The 22,584-nt window shown below is 36.0% G+C and overlaps 1 protein-coding gene across 7 annotated transcripts in view; it reads left to right on the forward strand.

Moving 5' to 3' along the window:
* NBEA (neurobeachin) overlaps nucleotides 1–22,584 on the forward strand; it is a 467,670-nt gene that overhangs the window by 109,935 nt on the left and 335,151 nt on the right. For all 7 annotated transcript variants that reach the window (XM_039566467.1, XM_039566482.1, XM_039566485.1 and 4 more), the window contains exons 9-13: nucleotides 5,568–5,765; nucleotides 6,177–6,310; nucleotides 15,789–15,897; nucleotides 18,417–18,569; nucleotides 19,324–19,492. In XM_039566467.1, the coding sequence (XP_039422401.1) occupies nucleotides 5,568–5,765; nucleotides 6,177–6,310; nucleotides 15,789–15,897; nucleotides 18,417–18,569; nucleotides 19,324–19,492 (763 nt within the window). The remainder of the gene's footprint in view (nucleotides 1–5,567; nucleotides 5,766–6,176; nucleotides 6,311–15,788; nucleotides 15,898–18,416; nucleotides 18,570–19,323; nucleotides 19,493–22,584) is intronic.

Genomic DNA, 22,584 nt, shown 5'->3' on the forward strand with positions numbered 1-22,584 from the left:
TGACTTTCTTATTCCCCAGAAAATTAAGGCAAAACAGAAGACTTTTTTTGACCCTGTTCCAATGCAAGGTCTACTCACAACCAAAAAAGAAGTTATGTCTTGCAATTTAGAGATTTCAGGGCACCAACCGTAGCTTTCACTCAAAGCCTGCCTGTTTCATATCTCATTTAAGGTTACTTCTGTAAATTCTTTCCAATTCTGTGCTGGTGCAAAGGTCCACCAGTTCAGAATACTTCATTATGGTGTTTAATAGTCTGAGGGAGCCTCAACTGACACATAGCTTGTATTGCTGAATATTAGAGGTCATGTTCTTGCTCTTATCCAACTTGATGATACAAACTGGCCTTTCAGAAACTTTTCTTAAGTAGTTCACTACATGTCCTGCTCATTCTAATTGTTGGTACTGTTAGCCAGCAGGGAAAATCAACTGTTCAACTTTTCCTAAAAAGACCCTAGATGAATTGTGAACTCCAGTTGTGCCAAACTTTTCCTCCCAAGGAAGGATTATTCAAAATAGTTGAGAATTTTTGGAAAATGTCTTCATACAGATCTTTTTTCTTGCCTATGACAGCATACGGCAGTTCCTGTGATTTACAGTTCATACTTTGGTCCATTATATCTGAGGATCTGATTCTTTAGGGGAAGCGACTATTCCTCTACCTACTTTGTTCATGAGACGAAACTTATGATTTTGCCTCTTATTCAGCTGCCCTCACAGTCATTCATAATGCCTCTAGGATACAATGACTGCTATTAAAACCTTTGGAATACAGAGAAATCTACCAGCATGCACGACAGTTTGCACATATCTGTGAATATACATATATATTATGTTGCAAATTACACCAAAGCCTCAAAGTTCAAGAAAAGGGAGTCCTTGATCTACAAATAAAAATGAATCTGTTGCACTTTGTCCCATGCCTGTTCTGTGGTGCAGGTAGAAGCAACAGGTTTTAGGATTGACTAGAGAAGTCATTAAAATAAATCTTACTTATTATGCACATCAAATAATTATATATTTATGTGTATTGTTTATATTATTTATTGCACATGACATGCTTATACAGAGTGTAGTAACATAGAAGCAGATCTTGCTCAGCATGTTCTTATGAGTGCATTTGGTTATAACCAGCATGCCCTAATATAAAAATTTGTTAGGCAAATAGAAGTTTTAGTTTGAAATACTAAATTTTCACTTGCAGCAAAAGGCTTTTTTTAAAAAAAAAGTTCCATTGTGTGAGTAGCAATATTAAAAAACTGACACTCTTAGTGGCTATTGCAAAGAAATTACTCATAATCAAATTTTTAAGAGGAGAAGAGAGGCAAATATACTGGCAATAGAACCATGTGATTTGTCTCTTCTCCATTATGTCTTCCCTAATTAATTAATAATGTATCTTTAAATTTAAAACTCTATTTAGTAGAAATATTATGATTCAGTATTTGCATTCCCAGGTTTTATTTGTAATAAAGCATGCTCAGTTTGAGCCTTGCCATTGCTGAACAGGACTTTTACCTACTCCATGGACCCTTTCAGTTATTAGAGACTGAAGAAAGAAAAAGGAAATGAGAGCAGCATCCTTGGTCTCACTGTGCTTTCTCTGCTGCCCGCCCTCGTTCCCAGGCAGCAGAGAGGAAAAGCTGTCTGCTGGGATCCCGAGGGGCTGATAAACAGAATGGAGGGGCAAGGGAGGTAATGTGAGAGGAAGAGATGCATCTGATAGCATTGTTTGGTGCTGTTTATAAAAGGATGTTTCTCAAAGCCCTGTTCTAATAGCCCTGTCAAATCTGTGCCACTCCTCTTAACCGCCCCATAGGCATTTCAAAGCAAGTTACCAGATTATTCCATATGTTGCTACATCTGAGTTTGCTCTTGATCAGTGCTGCAATATCAATCTTTTTGTCACATAAGAAGGTTGTAGTAAGAATACACTCATGCCTGCACACTCACACAGAAAATAGCATTGAAAATTTAAATTTGCTTAAACCGATTATATAGTACAAGATAATATTTTATGTATGATGCTGAACCTACAGGGGAAAAATGTAGTGAATAGTAAACCAAAAAGCCACAGTCTTGCTGCTAAAGGAAGGGGGAGAGCTGCTGGTATATAAACAGTGTTCCTGATCAAGTACAGATTTACTGAAGAACACAGTGCTGGAGTAATTCTCATGTCTCTCTGTTCCTTCCTATTCCTGTGGGAGCAACAAACATATTTTGTATGGATCCTGTATATGTATATATATATATATAACCTTATATAGAATATGTTAAATCCAAGGCTCTGTTTTTCTCTCTTGATGTCCTCACACTGCTTGTGCCAGACCTCAGAGTTGCATTCTTTAGTGACCAGTAACTTGAGCTTATATGCACAGCAGCCTCTATTACCCTGCTGTGGATGTCTTTTCCCAAGTCCCCAGAACAGTGTGCATATACTAAATTTCTTTTCTCTTTCTGTGGATCAATGTTAGTAATAAAGGAGTATCATATATCAGAATTTGTAGCGTCTCTTTCCATTCTGTTATAATAATCTTTTGAGTAGGAAGCCAGAATTTCCAATTCATGATTGCTTTTGTTAGGCTTTAATGGCAGAATGTTCCTTTAATTCTTGTTTTTTGCCCAAAAAGTGTGAGACAGTATTATGTTGATTCATAACTTATTTGTGTCTGACTTTCAAATAGTGATCTCTGATAATTTCTTGCGGAATATTAAACACTGACAACTAGGAGGTAGATTAATGCCAAAATTTGTGTATAAAACTGATTTAACTTAAGCAGTTTAGAACATTGCAAAATTTCATGGTAATGAAACGATAAGATTTTGTGTTGAAACACTTTGACATATTTAAACAGCAAAGTTATGAAAAACTGAATAGTGGAAAAAATTTATGAGTTTTGGAATCTGAAAAAGCTGAGAGGCATGAAAGAGTTTCAGGGTAATAAGTGTTTTCATGTGGTAAAATATTAAAATACAGTACATACATCATGTAGATGTCTTTGGAAATCAATGAAATCACTAAATTATTTTTCCTCTGCAGAAAGTGCACAGAGGTTTCTATGTATAGTTAAAATGCCCTCTGGGGTGAAATACATGTCACCTTCCTCAGGACAAATCTCTAATCTGTAGCAGTCATTTCCCGATAAGTGACATGTAGGCAGCCATATCAACAGAAAGCCAGCTCTCAAGTTCTAAGCATAATATTCCTTCTTTGGGAATTTCTATTTCAGAAAGTAGTGTAGCACAATAGGAACGCAATTCTAGATTAAAACATTTAGTTGAGGAGTGAATAGTCACAGTGTGTTATATTGGTGTTTTTACTTTGGATTGGCTGTAGTCTGATCCTTTGGGCTGAATGAATACCACCAATTGCAGGACATTTGAGTTTCAGCCTAAAAGAAGTCTCTTTGCTTCCGAACAGCTTTGCAATATGAACAGTCATTAAGTGGGGATCACTGGGAGTTTCCCTACAAAACAGACTCCTTACCCAAATGCAAATCACAGAATCACACAGTGGTTGAAGATGCAGGAAGCAACTGGAAGCTGGAAGTCCTCTGGTTCAACCTCCCTGCTCAAAAAGGGTTGCCTAGAGCCAGTTGCCCAGGACTATGTCCTGACAGTGTTTTAATATGCCCCAAGATAGAGACTCTATCACCTTGCTGGGCACCTTCACAGTGAAAAAGTGTTTTCTGATGTTCAGAGGGAGACTCCTGTGTTCCAGTTTTGCTCATTGACTTGTGTCCTGCCACTGGGCACCACTGAGAAGAGTCTGACTCTATCTTCTTTTTAACCTCCCTTCTGTTATTTATATATGAGATCCCCTCTGCTGCTTCTTTTCTGCAGGCCGAAGAGTCCCAACTCTCTCAGCCTTTCCTCATGCGAGAGATGCTTCAGTCCCTTCAGGTTTTAGTGGCCATTCGTTGCACTCTCTCCAGTAAGTCCATGGCTCCCAGTGGTAGCCCAGAACTCCAGGTGTGGCCTCACCAATGCTAAGTAGAGGGGAAGCAACACCTTCCTCCATCTGTTTGCAACACCCCTCCTAGTGCAGCTAAAGATATTATCCTACATTGTCCAATGGAGGTGGAACCACAGACTTGCCATTCACATGCATTTGCCCTTCCTGGCTGTGCTTTCTGTTACGGTAGCTTTGTCTTGTACCTTTTCAGCATTGCAGCCTCCCTTCTGCCGGGCATCACCAAGGTTGGGACAGTGCTGGCCAACAGATGTGCTCCAAGGGTTCTGCAGCAGCTCCAGTCATGTGGCCAGTCTGTTCAGCTTATGACCCACATACAAAGGGGTGCTAGTCAGCAGACCTTATATTGCCATGTGTCAGTCACTTGAGCAGATGCACTTTCCCATTGTTTGGCTGTAATCAAGAGAATTTTTTCAGGGTTTCTAGCAGCCCTGAGAGCTCTGAAAAGGCTGCATGGGGTTTATGGGGTTACATAAATGGTAGGAACCTCTGATTTGTTTGGAAAGAGCTGATAAGTTTCCTGTGTTAATTCTAACATGGATAGCAAAAACCCCAGTTATGGTACTTTCAGTAGTTTCATGATACAGGATTTCATACTGGGGGGGGAAAGGGGAGATTTGGTAGGACCAAAGGGATAAAGAGAATTATGATCACTATATGCAGTGAGAGCAAGTGAAATGATTAATATATAACCTCAGAAATAAATTATTTTAAACTGAGTAAATATTTTAGAAATAACATTTTATAGATAGATGGATAGATATCTTCATTAAATTGTGGTCATTTCTAACAAATTTGTTTTCCTTGTATCAGTACAGCACTGTACTGTGTTACTACTAGATGTCTTTTTGCCACTGTTAAATGATTGTTGTATGCAATAGTTATATTATAAGTAAATCTGACAATGCTTTGCAGAAAGACAGAAATCTATTTTCTCATGCCTTATTGATTTGCCAGAAAACTTAGTTTTAGATCAGATATGAATCATGATATGTTTAAAAATAACAATTAAATTCTTCAGTCTTCCTTACAAGAGCTCTGAATTTGAGAAATTACTGTGAAATATGGCATTTATGATTTATTTTGGAATTTTTTTTAGTATAAGTAGCTTGTTTATATATACTCCTGACTGTTAATGAAGCATGGTTTTTAATACTGTTCAAAAAAACCTGTTCCTTTAGTCAACATGGCATAGCATTTTATATTCTAATTTGAGTGAGTTTATATAAACTAAAATATAAGGCATTTAATTTGTTCTTTATTTTTAATGTGTTTCATGCTTAATTTTTATTTTAACATATTTATGGATACTTAGTGTGACTTTTTTTTTAAGATAGTTACTTCTGAAACTTGTAAACAGTGATGCAAAAAGGAGAGATAATACATAAAATACTAAATATTGCATTGATGTAATGATGTGGTGTAGAGTAAATAAGAAAATCTATCTCATTGTTCAGTAGCATTAGGCTACTTGTAAATGCAAGCAAAGTTTAGTAGTTTATTTATTCCTTCTCAAGTCCAATGTAGTTTTTGCACATTTTGTGTCAGGGAATTTGTCTAAATTAATTACCTTGTAAAACTTCCGTTTTTTTTCAGAGCACATTCAAATTTAAATCAGAGAGTGACATTCATCTGGCTGAGCACCATAAACAAGTCCTGTATGATGGGAAACTCGCAAGTAGCATCGCTTTTACCTATAATGCGAAGGCCACCGATGCTCAGCTATGCCTTGAATCCTCACCAAAGGAGAATCCTTCCATTTTTGTACACTCCCCCCATGCTCTCATGCTTCAGGTTTGTGCTGCTAAGTTGATGTTCTGTGATTACTGTTAGCTGAACATCACAGGATTTGTGTGATAGTGTACAGAGGTTGTTATTATGTGTTCTGTCAGCTTGTAATATAACTTTCACTTAAACTGTTCTTTCTTTGCTCACTTTTTAAAGCAAGAAAAAAAGTATTCCATGAGAAACATAGAGCATACCATGAGGCATAGTTTTCCATGATACTGAAAATTTTCTGTTTAATGTTTGCCTTTAAATACAGTGATTATAATTGAAATATTGTAATAGAATGAAACAAAGTAATGAAGCAAAGTTTAAAAGAAGTCTGCATTCAATTTGGGGTTAAAGAGCTCCAAATTTTATTTTTAACTGTCCTTTAAAATTGAGATTAATTGTGGTTTTTCCTTTATTTTATATATTTAGGATGTGAAAGCTATTGTAACCCACTCCATTCACAGCGCAATTCATTCCATTGGAGGGATCCAGGTTCTTTTTCCTCTCTTTGCCCAGTTAGACAATCGACAGCTGCATGACAGTCAGGTGGAAACAACAGTTTGGTAAGCCTCTTTTAACCAAGATAAAAAAAAAAAAATTAATCTTACAATATTTTTCCCCTTTTTTTGTGGGAATGTTCTATAATTTTTTCTACACTTTGCCCCTGCTTCTTTGAAAAAGTTACTATTTTTCTAAAAATAGTTTACTGTACAATATGTAAATTGTATTGATCTGATGAGAATCCCGTCTGAACTGGCATAAAACTGATATGATTAAATAATAAATTCAAATCACTCTACAGTCTTTAAGGGTAGTTTTATGACAGTTCTTCCAACTTCTGAAAGAAATCAATATGCTTTTACTTGAGAGTGCAATGTTGTTTACATTCTCAAAGTGTGTGTCATTTGAATTCATATTTCATAACATTCAAAAATTAATTACACGTGGTCAGAAAGTCACAGAGCTATGATCAGGTGTTTTGTGGCCATATTACAGTTGCAACAGTGACTGGGGACACCCCAAGAGAATTTTAAGCTGGGACCCATGTAGTCTCTCCTCTGATACTATGGAAGACATCTCTAACTTGAAAAGCCTTCACAGATGTTAGATTAATGCTTCCACTAGAAGCCTGAAAAGGACTACCTAGGAGTCTGTCAGTACCCATGCTGACTTAGAATCATAGAATCCTTTAAGATGGAAAAGAGCTCAAAGATCATGGCGTCCAACCATTAACCTAGGACTGTCAAGTCCACCACTAAACCACGCCCCTAAATGCCACATCTGCACATCTTTTAAATGCCTCCAGGGATGGTGACTCCTTGCTCAAAGCTAGCTCAACTATAGTTATTTTTGCAAAGATCTCTTGCTACTTGCTTGTCAGGGCAGCCTCCTGTTCTAGAGGCAACACAGGACAGCTAAACTTCTCCAGAAAAATGTGTGGCCTAAACATTTGGGGGTAACAAATCTGAAAAGGTAATGCTGAAGAACTGGTATGGTGTTTCCCCGTAGGATTATTTGTAACCAAAGCCTGCTAGAAAGCAGTGTCTAGGGATAAGGTAAGCTGACTTTTCTATATGAGTAAAGTGATAAAATAGGTGCTTATGCAGAGCACATGGCTTATTTTCCATTCTAGAATATTCTTCTATTAATTATTCTGGATATTTCTTATTGCATTAGATAGTTTAGTTAAACATTATTTAACTGAAAAAATAATTAAATAATACTAAAATTGCCAACAAATTTGAAAGACAGAAAAGCTGGTTGTGTACTGGCTCACGTGGAATATATATATATATTTTTTAAGTCTCTTTTTCAGGATGTACTTGGCATTGAAGCATTGTAAAGTAAGGGAAATAGAAAAAGAAATACTTGGTTTGAAATAAGCTTGGAAAAAAAATCCCTGTATGTTTTTATTTTCTGGCAAAGCAGAAGAAAAAAATGCTTTATTCTAATTTAAGCAAGGTTATGTGTGTATGTGTCCCCACATAAGAATAAAATATATGTTAAATTCATTAATGAGCTGAATCTGTAATAGATGACAAAGCAATAACTAGATCTGTTTAAAAATGAAGAGCTAATGTAATGTAAGTTTTAGAAGTTGAGATTAAGACTAATTCTTCCCAAGTGTGTGGTCTACCCAGCGAGTAAGAACATTCATAATGTTTAATTGAAAATGTACAGAACATTTCTGGAGTTAGTTGAACTGTAAGTAGAAAAAAAAATTATTCTTGAATAGGTCAATGCATTTCTTCTATAATTAGATTATATTCTAAAAAGAGATCTGTAATTAATTGTGCTATATGATTGTACAAATGCATAATACAAGAGGATGTGACCCTAACTCAAGGACATATTGAAAAAAATTTTAAGCAAATGGCTGCTTGATGAGATGTAACCTATATGTTGGATTAAAATGTTTTTGGTGTATGTGCATTATTTTCTCATATTTTATTTAATGGGCTTATAGATATCAAGAACAATAATACTGAAAGTGAAAAAGGAAGTAGACAAATAGAAGAATAAAATATTTTGGGGATCAAAGAAAGGAGGTAATGTAGAAAGAGTGCTAAACATAAGGTTCATTTGAGGAGTGGAATAAGGGAAGTGATGCACTTAATGAGTCCTTTCCTCATTCCCCCTTATTTATTAGATTATTCTTTCTCTTTATGTCAAACTGTATCTGATACTCAGTTATACCTGTCTTACCTATAAAAATATATCTACAACAGCAACAAAGGGCTGCCCCAGTTCTACTACTTTTCTGAATCCTCTTTCTCTCCTGCAAATATCAAAAACTGTTTAATAAGTTCAGGGTTCTCAATTATTTGATTTGTTGTTTGGATTTTTTTAAAATTAGAAGGGCTTTATTAACAGGACTATGAGGAACACCTTTCTTTTTAATCATCTTGATCCATATTGAATTTTAATTTTCTAAATGAATAGATTTATTGTAAATAAAATTTAAAATTATAAAGCAGGGCAATATGAATATAGCAAATTCATGGTTTAGTGGTATTCTTTGTAAATGGTCTTTATTCCTGTTATATGTATATCCCTGTGTGCCTTAGCTACATTTTCCATGAGGCCAAGTATTGAAATAACCTACAATTCTGCTTCTGGAGCGCTGTATAAATTCTTCTGCTCTTGTACACTGGAATTAAAAGAATGGAAACTGTGTTCATACCTTAAGTACGTTTTCTCAGATGAAATTATACACCTGGTGTTCAGGAGAGTGGTCTTTTAACTTCGCTTCCAAGACTGCTACTTTTCATCCTGATTTTCTTTACTCTGGTTTGAATAAAATAATTAGCAGTTTAGGACAATAAGGCATTTAATGTCATAAAAAGAAGCATAGAGTGCACTGACTCTGGATGTATCAAGTTGCCACCCAAAGCCACTCCATCACTCCCCTGCTCAGCTGGGCAGGGGTCAGAAAATATGTCAAAAGGCTTGTGGGTTGAGATAAGGGCAGGGAGAGATCACTCACCAGTTACTGTCACAGATAAAGCAGACTCGACTTGGGGAAATTAGTTGAATTTATTGCCAATCAAATCAGAGTAGGATAATGAGAAATAAACCCAAATCTGAAAAACATCTTCCCCCTACTCCTCCCCTATTCCTGGGCTTAACTTCACTCCTGATTTCTCTTTCTATTTTCCCCAGAAGAAGGGAACAGGAAATAGGAGTTCTGGTCAGCTCATCACACATTGTCTCTGCCACTCCTTCCTCCTTAGGGGAAGAACTCCTCACACTCTTCCCCTGCTCCAACACGGGGTCCCTCCCACAGGAGACAGTCCTCCATGAGCTGCTCTAGCGCAGGTCCCTTCCATGGGGTGCAATCCTTCAGGATCACACTGCTGCAGTGTGGGTCCCCATGGGGTTGCAAGTCCTGCCAGCAAACCTGCTCCCACACGGGCTTCTCTCTCCATGGGGCCACAGGTCCTGCTAGAAGCCTGCTCCAGCATAGGCTTCCCTCAGAGTCTCATTCTAGAAATTCATCACTGGATTTGCTAGATCGCATACATCATGCAATAAAACTTAAGAATACATCTACTGTTTATCCTACTAAATAAATACAGTGTCTATGTCCACCTTAAAGGTGGTATGTACACCCAACTAGAGTTTGTAGCAAAGTAAATGTAAGCAACTTTTCAGACAGTTTTATTACTGACATTATTTTCACTACTGAATGCAGATAGCCCTGTTACAGAGTGTATTGCGCACCTCTTGTCAGTCAGTAAAACGGAAACATTGAATAGGGCAGCAACTCCTACTCTTCATTTTTTCTTGTCAATGTTTAGTGCGCTTTGCTTTGGCCAGTTAATATCTCATTAATAATTTTAGTAATTATTTTCTTTTCCTTTACTATTTTTTTATGTTCAGATGATGAGGTTTTGGGTTACTATCTACTAGTGCTGCTGCATGTACTTTTTAAGATTAATAGTTTGATAAGAAACAGGAAGTTTCCACAGATATGAAACAACACATCTTGACAGGAATTAGAATTTGATGTATTGATTTTATTTATTAGCTTAATATGAAAAATCTGTGAGTTTCCAATAATTCTTATTAATGTCTTTAGTTTAATTGATTTCATCTTATAGATCATGGCAGCAAATAAGTTGAATGCCATGTAGTATCCTACCTTCCTAACCTGTCCTCTCATCCTGTCTTTCAGTCATTTTCTTGTCATAGCTGGCACAGGTATTTAAACTTGACAGTAGGTATGGAAGTAATCTTTCCTGAGGTTGCTGCATTTGCCTTTATGCCTCTCATGGACAGCCAAGGTCCCAGTCCACTGCTGACTCCAATGTAAAATTCAGAATTTGCATTGTTTAGTGCTGGTAACCCCTTCCCTCTGTGTTTTGAAGGGAAGAATGCTGGATATTGCTCCTAAAATTTCACATCACTGGTGTGACCTAGTTGTGCTCAGATAAAATCAGTGGTACTTGAATTTTCCCAAGCTGTGACAGCCAGAATGTGATTTGGCAAATCAGAATGCCTGGACAAGGGTTTATGATGAAACTACAGCCACTGCATCATGTAGTAGAAACCATTCGCAAGCTCCTAAACTGCCCTACCTCTGCATAATTCAGAATATCCAGGGACTATTAAGGGTGACTAATTTGTTACTGGAGTCTGTGTCCCAAAATGTTTTGCCTGTTAGCAGATGTGGCTTGCCTCTCTAGTTCTCTCACACAACCCCTATTCAGCTGATTCATGTTTATGAATGAAACATGATTAGTAGTGTTATAAGCTTCATCACATGTTACAAGAAAAAAATTGAAAAGGCATAAGAAAGAAGTCACTTCCCCTTTCTCTGCAACAAGCTTACAGAAAGAAAAAACATACTTAAACTGGAAGCTAAGGAAGCACTTTAGAGAGCTGCCATAGCTGTAGCTCATGGAAATGTTAATTGTTGGTGTATGATTTTCCTTAATACCACTTTATCTGTTTATGCTAAGATTAATTTTCAATAATTATTATATTAACAGCCTGTGATGGAATTATTCATAGAATCTCCTTGTATTGTTTTGGAGAAGCTGAAAATACAAATAAAGGATTTTTATCTTATAAAGAATTCTTTCCCAAAGAGAATTAGACAAAAAAAAAATACTTGCATCATTTTCTTTTATACAGCCTCTCGAAGTTAAATGGTCTGTTATTAATAATCATACTTAGATCTCCAAGGCAACATGCCTACCTTATCTAAAGGTGCCTTTTGTAAAACCTAATCCAGATAACTTTGTAATACACGATCCAAGATGAAACTTATATTAAGGCATATCTGACAGAGAAAATTATCATGGGAGTGAGGAACCTAGAGAAACTAATCTGGGTAGTGGTTTATAGAATAAAAGAACAGCAACAACAACAAAACAAACAAAAAGCCAAGCCAAATTTCACTTTTATCCTAATGGTGCAAATTCCTGACTTCTAAGGTACTTCTAAACAGTATCATAACCATTGGAAGTACTGCATCATCATGCTTTGGTCTATCACCTTTTTTTTTCCTGCTTTTTAGTAATGAAAAACTGCTGTATTTCTTTTTTCCTGAAATCAGTTATATTTTCAGTAGTTTTTATAGTTGTCTGAATTAGTGTTGGTTGACATACATAGTTTCATTTTCTATCTGTATCTTGGCTCTGCTGCAGACAAACTGATCTGTTCTAGGAAGGGCATGGTCTAGAAGAGATGTAGGAATGGGCTGAAGTATCTGTTCTATCTGGGCGTGTTGAAAATAGGAAAGAATGGAGATAAATTTTGTGTGGCAGTCCACAGAATTCTGCAAGTTTAATGTGTGCTGTGCAGCAATCCAATGCATGCTAGTTGCTGGTAAGTTTGTTAAGTTCTGTTTAAAAAATTGTTCAACTCAGAAGACAGTCTTCTCATCAATATTATTTTACCTCTGTCAACAACAACCTTTTAAAAAGAATGATTTTGGCAACCTCTTTCTGCTGATAAATATTTTCATATTTCAAATCTTCAGGTTTAATTTGTGTTCAGCTGCCAAGGTGACTATATAAACTGAGTATCCTTAGAAATTGTTAAAAGTTCTGCATACAGACCTCTGAATTAGACTAAATCCTTAGAATGTAATATTGAGGGGGAAAATACATTACTTCAGTATGGATTTTTATATCTAGATACACATTTGCTTGAGGTCGGTCTGACAATGTGGGGAAAGAAAAGTTTTGAAGAGCTTGGGAAAGTTTATCTGAGAATCCAGGCAGATCAGATGCTCTCTAGCATAAAGTATGTGAGGAGAAGAACATTACATGTGAAACCAGTGTTGCGTGCAACAGCTGTTACTTAGTGCAATTTCATTCCTCCTTCTCCAAAAAGGAAGTTTCACCTAAAACAAGTCTAAGCAAACTCTCTGAGGTAAAAAATCCACAAAACAAAACCCAAACCATAAATACCATACAACACCCCCCCCATAAAAAAAAAACCCGAACCAAAACCAAGAAACAACCCCACAGACAGCATGTAGTCTTTTTCTGCCTACCTCTAATCATCGTCATGTAGTAATAGCTTCAGTACTGTACATGCAGTGGGAATTTAAAAACATTTCCATTTTGATTTGATAGTTCTTCTATGAGTTGAAATATTACAGATCTTTTCCTTCCCTCATTTCCTGCATAATAATATAAGCAAACTGCTAGTTTAATTCAATTATTATGTTAATTTTTATCAATACTGTGGTCCTATACACTATTCATATCAAACCTCATTGTGCCTGCCAGATGGTTCTCCTTAACTGCTGCTGTTTCTGGTACTTGGATTTTTTTAATGTGCTTGAAGGTGTAATGATGCATTCACATGTGCTATCCCAAGATTTGACTTACTATATACTGCAGTCAACTCTATTATTTATGGTGGCAATCTTGGATAATGCAGAAAGATTAGAAGATAGAGTTACTGCCTGCAGACCTGAGCTGATTCTGCAGAGCTGGATTGGGGTATCTTTATGTGTCTGGATCAATAGATGTTAAAAGCCATTTTGGAATTAAGTAAAAGCATAGCTCATTCACAAAGGCATTGGCTAAATTAATACATTTTCCAGCAACTAGAAACACTGGCCCTGCTTTGCAGGAGCAGCTAAGGTAGCTCTGTGCAGAGGTAATGTGGGCAAGCAGGATTAGTTTCAGCTATAGCCCGCATAAAGATGGTTAATATCTGAAAAGTGATATTTGGGCACTGGCTGCAACTGAATTACTACACTTTTTCGAGTCCTTCTTTCTTACATGGAACCAGCTTGTCTGTTTCTGTGTCTGTGACATGGTTAGGTATAAACTGGTCACTTACTATCTCTGAGTTGACTTGTGGTTTACGTGTACTTGAATAGAGGGAAAGAGAAAAATCTTTTTTGTAGGGTGTTAGTGTGTCTTACAACTTGCATTCAGAGTCTGTCAGAATTTCTAACAGTTGTATAGAGATTGTATTGGTATGAGATAAGAATAACTCTAGCCCATGAGTTGACATCTAAATTCATAGAGTGAACAAGTCAAAAGGCTTTTGAAAAAGTGCTTGTGAGAATACAAAATAAATTTAAGTCTGGTGCTATGTTCATGGTATTTTAAGAATTTTTTTTTGACATTTCAATACAATAGTAATAGTATTTTCTTTTTCTAATTTAAGTTCTAATTCTGCAGATGTATGCTGTTTCCTGACTTTATGCATAATGACTTGTTTTCCTAGGTCATGAGGTTACTCATAGAGGATGGTAGTAAGCACCATCAATCTAAATGGAATTTTCTTTTACCTATTCAATTAAAAAAAAATAATCTAAATTTAAATCTTCAACACTTTATGTGAGCTGCTTATGGATTTTCATGTAGTAAAAATGATTAGATTTTTATTTTAGATGACAAATACAGTAGGAACTTTTGATTGGGGTAAGAAAAAATTGATGCATATAATCTGGTTTGAAATTGATGTGACAGCTTGACAGGCTGTTTTGATAAAATCTTTGGAGTATTGTAAATGGATATTATCTGTGTTCTTTTATTGCTGACACTGTGGAGAATTCCGTATGTGATTTTAGATGGATTATTATGACCATTCAGCAATGAAGAAAGACAAGGCCCTATTTCATGTTCCCAGCATGTGCTTTGACTACACTGTGTTCTTTTTGCATGGCAGCCTTACTCAACAAATAGAATAAATCTTGTTTTCCTCAGCACTTTGATTATTTTTTGGTGCTGGCATGAATTAACCAATCTCAATATTTATTTCAAAGTGAAAGATTCTATTTGAAGAGCAAGTGAACCTTTAGATGAGTAGATACTGTAAGTAAAGTTGAAAGGTATCAAGTGCAGGTTGGATATTTCCTGTAAGTCACTTTTTCATAGCGCAAAAGCCACAGTTTTTACCCTTGCCTCTGCCTACTACCTGTGTGAGAACTTTCATGGTTGCAGACACTTGTCTATACAGCTAGGAACTGTTACATCTATTTAATTTTTAGAAAATGAATAATGACTTTATGTATGCATTGTATATGCACTACAATACATTGTCATCTACCTTTTTAAGACATTTGAAAAATAATTTTAAATACTTCCTTTCTGTCACAATTTCTTTTCTTTCTCCCTTTTCTCTGGATTTTTCAGCAATAGATAAGTGTATTTTTGTTTTATTCTCATCTCCCAAGAGTCAATTATGATTTTTTTTCCCTGTGGTGGATTGATCTGTCATGTTTCTACTGCTAGTTTTCATAACATAGTTTCACTTTCTTGATGATTCTATCCCCTGAAGTCTTTCATATCTCTGATGTTTCTATACTATAACCTTTTCTGAGCACTTTCCCTCCCTGTACTTTCTGAACACTTCACTTTAAGATACTGCTGGGATGGGCTGTTGGGTGATTTCTTTGTGGCCTCTGGGGTCTCTCTGTGCTTTCCTAACTGAATGAAAAGTAATCATTAACCTTTATTTGGTCAAGCAGATATTATTCTCATATTTGGTCTTTAGAAAGTGTGAAGGAAGCTCTCCACCCTGCTGTTGTTCCACTGTGGTTTGAGGTGGGCATCATTGCCCATGTGCATGTTCAAACATTTTATGCTTCACCTCTGTGTTGAGAGACTCTAGGGACTGAAAGTGTGGAATGAGGACATACCTAGTGGCTGAAAATTTTGCTGTTCAGCATAGCTAGTCTGGACAGTAAAATGTTTGACACAGCCCCTGGCTGTGTCATTCTAGCACTGTCAGCTGGATTCCACTCCATGTCTTCTGCCTCTTTCAGCTGCCAAAACTTTGGCTAGAACTGCAAGCTCTGGGACTGGATATTTAAAACATAGGATAGTCGTGGTCAAACCAGGAGTACTGACAGTGCTTGTCTGAATATGAATTCCCACTCCTGCCACTGTAATATGTGAAAAATCACTGGAGAAATTTGTCAACAGGAAAAATAAGATTTGTATTCTTTCTAGGAATAGTTCACCACCCTAAACCTGTTTCTATTCACTTAATAGCTGGTGATTATTGAGAAAGCAACAGATACATTTTTAATCTGAAAAAAATCTTGTTCTTTACATACAGTGCTACCCTATTGGCTTTCTTGGTTGAGCTTCTTAAGAGTTCAGTAGCCATGCAAGAACAAATGCTTGGTGGAAAAGGCTTTCTAGTCATTGGCTATCTCCTTGAAAAGGTATGTTTGGAGGATTTTTATCTTTGTTCTTAATATTTCTACTGTTGTTGTGGTACTTTCAATCACTTGGCTCAAATGACTGGTGGAATAAAATATATTTGTGATATAAGTGTTGCAAATTAAAAATATATTATAAGTTGTCTAAAAGAGTCTACTCATCTTCTTCATCCTCTTACATACCAGTATTCAAAGAATCAATTTTCTGGAGCTGGTTCTGTTCTCTTATTTATGTTCTTAGTTTAGATCTCTTTGTGAATCACTTTAAATTATTTTCATTTCTCCACTTTCTGTCCCCCAAACTTGTTTAGTAAAGTTGTTTTGTTTCTAGTTTGTACAAACATAGCAGAAATATCATAATTGAGATTTAAGTTTTCTTGTGTATATGTTCATAAAAGTTAAATTAATCTTCTGAGACTCAATTCTGAAATTGTTGAAATAGTGGCTCTGTGTTTTGAAGAAGAAAAACTGTAACAAAATTTAATTTCTGAAAGAAATAGTTGCAAAGGACATTCCCTTTACTTGCTCATTTTCAGGTACGATGAGCAGTTATCACAAAACTTAGGTTCAGTTCAGTAGTCTGAGGAATATCACCTGCCTCCTGGCCTCATGGCACCCTGTTACTGGGGTTTATTAATCTAAATAACCTGAGAGCAAGCTGTCAGATATACTAAGATAGTGATGGTCCTACAATTGAAGCTCATGGCTCCAACATTCTTGAATATCTACTACTGGACTTTTATTACCACGAGGTCAGCATAGAAATCTTTTAAGAAGATGATAAAAATCATAATAGCACCTTTAAAAAATGTTCTGAATTTTGAAGAAGAATGATAAGCAGTTTCTCTCATTCTGTTCCCTTTGTTCTTTGTGGCTTGGGAAATACCTTCACTCAATACCTAAAAGCAGATTTTCTATGCTTCTGTTTTCACTGCCAAGCAAGTGTGATTTAGAATGTCAAAGAACTAGCCTAAGGTAGTGGTTTTTTCTAAGCATAGGTTTTCTTGTGACATAACCAGAATGAATTTACAAAGTTGTTAGCTTTGGTTTGGTAAGTTAAGCACATGCAGACTGGGTGAGCCCTTGTGGAGGGCTTTCTCCTGAATAGAGCACTGTGGTTTATGCACATGGAATACCTCAATTTAGAATGTTGTATATGACTTTTTTTTAAAAAAAGTTTGCACGCTCTTCTAATTAACACCTACTATGTTCATTAGACTTGGGCATGTGAATATTTAAAGCACTTCTATTGATCACAGTGTAATTCTTAAAACAGATGTTGTTTTCTGGGTGGTTTTATTATATTATATTCACTTAGCTGCAGTTTTTTGAAAGGATGTATTTTATTTTTTTCAATATATGCTTATATTCAGTTGGCACACATGGTGGGAAAAAATCGTTTTCTGTCCCAGCCAGCCTCAATTTTATTATTTGTAAATTATCTGTTGTATCTGTTGTTCATTTGCATGTAACCAAATACTTCAGAGAAAACAGAAAGGTCTTTTTTTTACTTGAACTTCCAAATAGCATTTTTGTTCTTATTATTTGCAGATTATTTATTGTGAATTTTGATGTACAAGCCAAAGGAAACAATCAGCATCAGCATCCAGGCTGAACTTATATAACTGACAAGTAGACTTCAGTTCTAAAAATAACAAATCTCCATGTTCCCAGACTGTACTTACAGAGTTACAAATAATCGAAACATAGAATCACAGAATCGTTTAGGTTAGAGAAGACTTTTAAGGCCATTGAGTCCAACTGTTAACTCAGCACTGCCAAGTCTACCACTAAGCCATGTCCCTCAATGCCACATCTACATGTCTTTTAAATACCTCAGGTATGGTGACTCCACCACTTCCCTGGGCAGCCTGTTCCAGTGCTTGACATTTTGTAGAGAAGGCAAGGGGAAGGACGTTTAGAGATTTTTCCTATTTATTCGTTTGTTAATTTAGTTTACAAAGAAGTTTGTCAAAGTCCTCATGCCATGTTACTACATAGGAGCAGGTCTCAACAGTGATTTTATGGCATATGCTATGAAACTGAAAGTCTCCTGAAGTTTGAGGAAACAATGAACCCAACTCCTTCAAATATCTACTCCAGTTAAAGAAACGAAGGCACGTCTCCCAATAATGTGTGTTCACACACTGAGACACCCACTTTCAGTAAGACACGTCTTTAGTTTAAGAAGGGATAAGGACTTCAGATGAAGTTCTCAAAGAATTGTGCTGTAAAATGTAGGTTCCTGACTGGGCTCTAATAAAATGTCAAACTAAGCAAAATACCAAAAAACAAAATTATTGATGAATATTTTAACCTGTTAAATACAGCCATTACAAAAACCATTAATATTATTAGAAAGTATAAGTTGCCTTCATATTCAATGACATCAAAACATGCAAGGCTGCATGCACTTAGTAATCATGAGCCAGGTGAAAATACTGCTTCATAGTTTGGCTGTAATTATTTTAAAGAAGAAGATTTTTTCTTTATCTTTTTTCTTTCTGATTATTTTCCCCCAGTCATCTAGAGTTCATATAACCAGAGCAGTTCTGGAACAATTTTTGTCATTTGCAAAATATTTGGATGGATTATCTCATGGAGCCCCTCTACTCAAGCAATTATGTGATCACATCCTTTTTAATCCTGCTATCTGGATACATACCCCTGCAAAGGTAATAGTACACTTGAATAATCTTATGACTTTCCTACAACAAAATTAAATACCTATATTCTTTTATAAAATTCTACTTAGATTTTTGTTTGGTTGAGTTTTTTTTAAAACATGGTAATAGCAATGATTTTTTGGATCAGGAAGTCTACACCTTGCTTAACTGTATACTCCAATGTCTTTCATAAGTTCTTAAAAGAAGTTAAATTATTACCTAAGATCCTGTCTAATTCTGTTAAAAGACTTTTTAGAAACCCAGTCCCTTTTTCAGTGGTTGCATTACATCTTTTTCCTACAGATTAGGCATAAAATTTTGTATTTTTAATTGCAGGCAAATTGTGTTTTGTTACACATTGATGTAAGCTCTCAATTAATTCAAATTATGTATTCTAGTCTGATAAAATCTATAAAATGTTATCATTCATCTCTGGGAATAATGAATTATTTGTTTTCCTAAGTAATCATAGTTGGGATACGTGAACCAAAGTGAAAAATGGCATTGTCCTAAAAACTGAAAATGTATACTTCTCCTATAAAAGGTCATAATAGAAAACAAGCCAATATGTTTATCTTTACTTAAACCATGGAATATCAGTTCTAGGTACCTAGGTATCAGTCCAGCCCTTGCCCTAACCAAAACTGTAATTAGCTTTTGAGTTTTTGATATCATATCCAAAGTATATTCTAAAAACACCCCTACCATTTAAGGTTACTAATACAGAACTTACATTTATGTGGATAACTGTTTCATTCTTTAGGTGCAGCTATCGTTGTATACCTACTTGTCAGCTGAATTCATTGGGACTGCTACGATCTATAACACCATACGCAGAGTAGGCACAGTGCTGCAGTTAATGCACACGCTGAAATACTACTACTGGGTGGTCAATCCTGCTGATAGCAGTGGCATTACTCCTAAAGGATTGGGTAAGTGCAGCACATAAGAAAGAAAATGTAAGCATTTCTCCTTTGGGAAGGTTTATGATGTAAACGTCTGGAAGCTCCTTGAATCTGTAGACAAGGAGGTAAATAGGTGGCAATAGTTGATACCGGTGGTCATCAGTAGAAGGACTATGGAAGTACTTTTGGCGTATCATACACCCCTGGTGATAATTTCTTATGTTTATAAGTATTCCCAGAAGATTCCAACTCTGGCCTTCCACGTAGCATAAACTTATGTGGGCATACTTTAGGAAACATATTAAAATGATTGGTTTTTGTTCTTCTGTAATAAAGAGGAAATATTACATGTATTTAATATGCCAAACAAAGCTTTGTGTGGTTTGAGTGATTAGTAGTGTTAAGCGATCTTGAAAACAGAGTGTAAACTTCCAGTTCTTACTGCAGAAGTCTCTGAAGATGTTTTTCCAGTTCAACAATATTTTCTCTCTGTCCTTATAAAATAGAGATTGATTTAGCTTTGTTTAAAGTGATGCGCTTAGCTTAGCAAAGGAGGTATTGAATGACAGCACCAACAGAATGCAATAAGAGATAGTGGCTGAAGGCTGTGTGTTACAGATGAGTATTAACCAGAGCAAATCATTCTAATCCTATACATTCTGACTGTAATGCCATTACATTTAGCTATCTACTCGTGTAAAGCAGGAAGGACTTGGCTGAAAGGGTCTTAAAAAACACTTGGTAAAGGAGAACTTATTAATTATCTGTATTCTGTAACTGTTACTGTCATGCTGAGAAATTGAATAATTGGGAAACGTTTTTAGTACTGTCACATACCCAAATATTCAAGAGAGTGACATATATAACACATTATTTATTGAATAATTCTTATTTGTAAGTGAGCTGTATGCATAGGGGTTTTCCTCAATATTTTTTTTAATAAGTAACAATTATTTTCCTAGATTAGGTATCCTGATAGACAGTGAAGGTGTTGAAGGTCACGGAAAGAGCTGCTCTAGGATCTTGGATCACATTTATAGTTCTCTCATAGTATAATATTAGATGAACAGTAGACTTCAAAAATTATTAAAATTTATTTTAAAATACTTAACAAAAACCCACTGTTCTCTGTTCATTTGAATGAAAGGTTTGGAATCCTAGATTATGAAAATTACCTGTGATGGTTACTTAACTAGCTTGAAATCTTTGTCAGTGATGAATTATATTATCCATTTACACTGATTCTGGATTCCTGCTGCCAAATTAGAATTAATTTCTCTTTTGGTGCCTGCAGTGAAGGTGTCACCTTCTGAGCTAGATGTCTGCTGATTATAGACAGCGGAATGCAGGAGTCAGTTGCCTTAATACAGGTTTCCAGTATCATTATAGTCTTGGTGGGTCATCCCACCTGCCTCTCAGAAGGATGCAGGTTTCCTGTCCATCCAACACCAAATCTGCTTGTTTTGGGTAGATATTTTGCATACTTTACGGCATAACAACTTACACTGGTAGGTAGGTTTAGGAAGCTGTGTCCTACCTCTAGTTGAGAGACACTTGAGAAGTGCTTTGTTTGAAGCGCATTTGCTTCCTAGACTGCATTGCCTCTATTGATCAGATCTCCAGTAACCTCCGTGGGAGGTTAGAAGCTGGTCTCGTTTGGGAACTACACTGTTGCTATCTAAAATTCGGGTGAGCGGAATCCTGCCCTGGGAGTGGCTTTATCCAGTTCCATGCTTTCAGAGCTCTGCTCTGCTGAGGTTTACAGCAGCGTACTGCACAGGTACAGCTTTACCGTCAGACAAATTAACTGTATCTGAGATCAGAGAGGAATTGGGGTGTTTAAAACTCAGCTGATCAGCTTATATACATAGTGTTTGTGACTGTCGAATACCCAGCTGTTGTGAGGTAAAGTTTTCAGGTGTCAACCAGTTTTACAGCTAAATAGAGACTTAGAAAATTGCTTAACTAGCTTGAGAGTGGAAGTTTGATAATACAGTTTACTTGTTATGGCTGAGATTCTTTTCATTTTTTTTTTCTAGTATATTTGTTTTAATTTAAAAAATTCCTGTGCTTCTGTGTCATGATACTACTACCTAAAAACACTTTGGAAATGTATTGCATATTACAGACTGCTTCCCTCTGGCTAGGTTTGCTCTTTTGTGGAGTCAGTGACATTTCTTTCTGTAGGAAGCATGAATTGTTTTTATCTTGCCCATATCTGCCTCTTTGCAATTAGCTGTAATTTTTGAGTATTTGTATGTGTAATGCCAGTTGCATAGCTTCAAAAAATATGTATTCATCAAAATCTGAACAGAGGTACACAAGAATACAAAATTAGGAATGAGAAATTAATCAATTAACTCTAAATTAGCATACATATGGCTGGTTTACATCCATACCTTTTATTTCATTCAGAGTATAGTACATTCTCCTCTCATTTGTGTCAGTTCAAGACAAGATTCTTTTTTAATCAGGAAGGAAACCAGGTCAGTCCCTGAAAGGCAATCAGTCTAAATTAGTGGTTGCTTGGTGTAGCAGTTTGACAACAAAAATCAAAATTACTAAGGACTTCATACAGTAATTGGGAAGGTGTTTTGTAAACTGAGGCCATGCATATTTTCAAAAAACATGCTATCCACTATATCTGAATTTTCTCATTTTGTCTTTAGTTACATTTATAGATAAACGTGACTTTTTGACAGTTCAGTATCTTCTTTCTTCCTTGTTCCTTATTCTCTTCCTTCTTCCCTGCAGAAAGCCCTGTGTAATTGATACAACTGTAAAGAAGTAGTAGTCTCTCTTCTATCTGTAAAAGTGGCTTTTCTTGTGTTGCATTGAAGAATGTCAGCCTATCAGAGAGGAGGATCAGTGAACTTAGCAACAGATGTGCAAACCCAACACAGCTATGGAGTTTTCTCCATGCAAATCAGCACTGGGACTTCTTTTGCTATTATTCCACAGATAACTTCTGCTTATGATGAATACAGCTGTAATAACTGACTTGATTTGCAAGCAAATGGCTTTGAAAATATAATAATTGCTGAGGTGATGGGTTGCTTAATTTAATTTCATATTAACTGCATTTCATAATAGATTTTTTATCAAATCCGCATTAGTTG

This window comes from Corvus cornix, chromosome 1 (genome assembly GCF_000738735.6).
Source record: "Corvus cornix cornix isolate S_Up_H32 chromosome 1, ASM73873v5, whole genome shotgun sequence".
Lineage (NCBI taxonomy): Eukaryota > Metazoa > Chordata > Aves > Passeriformes > Corvidae > Corvus > Corvus cornix.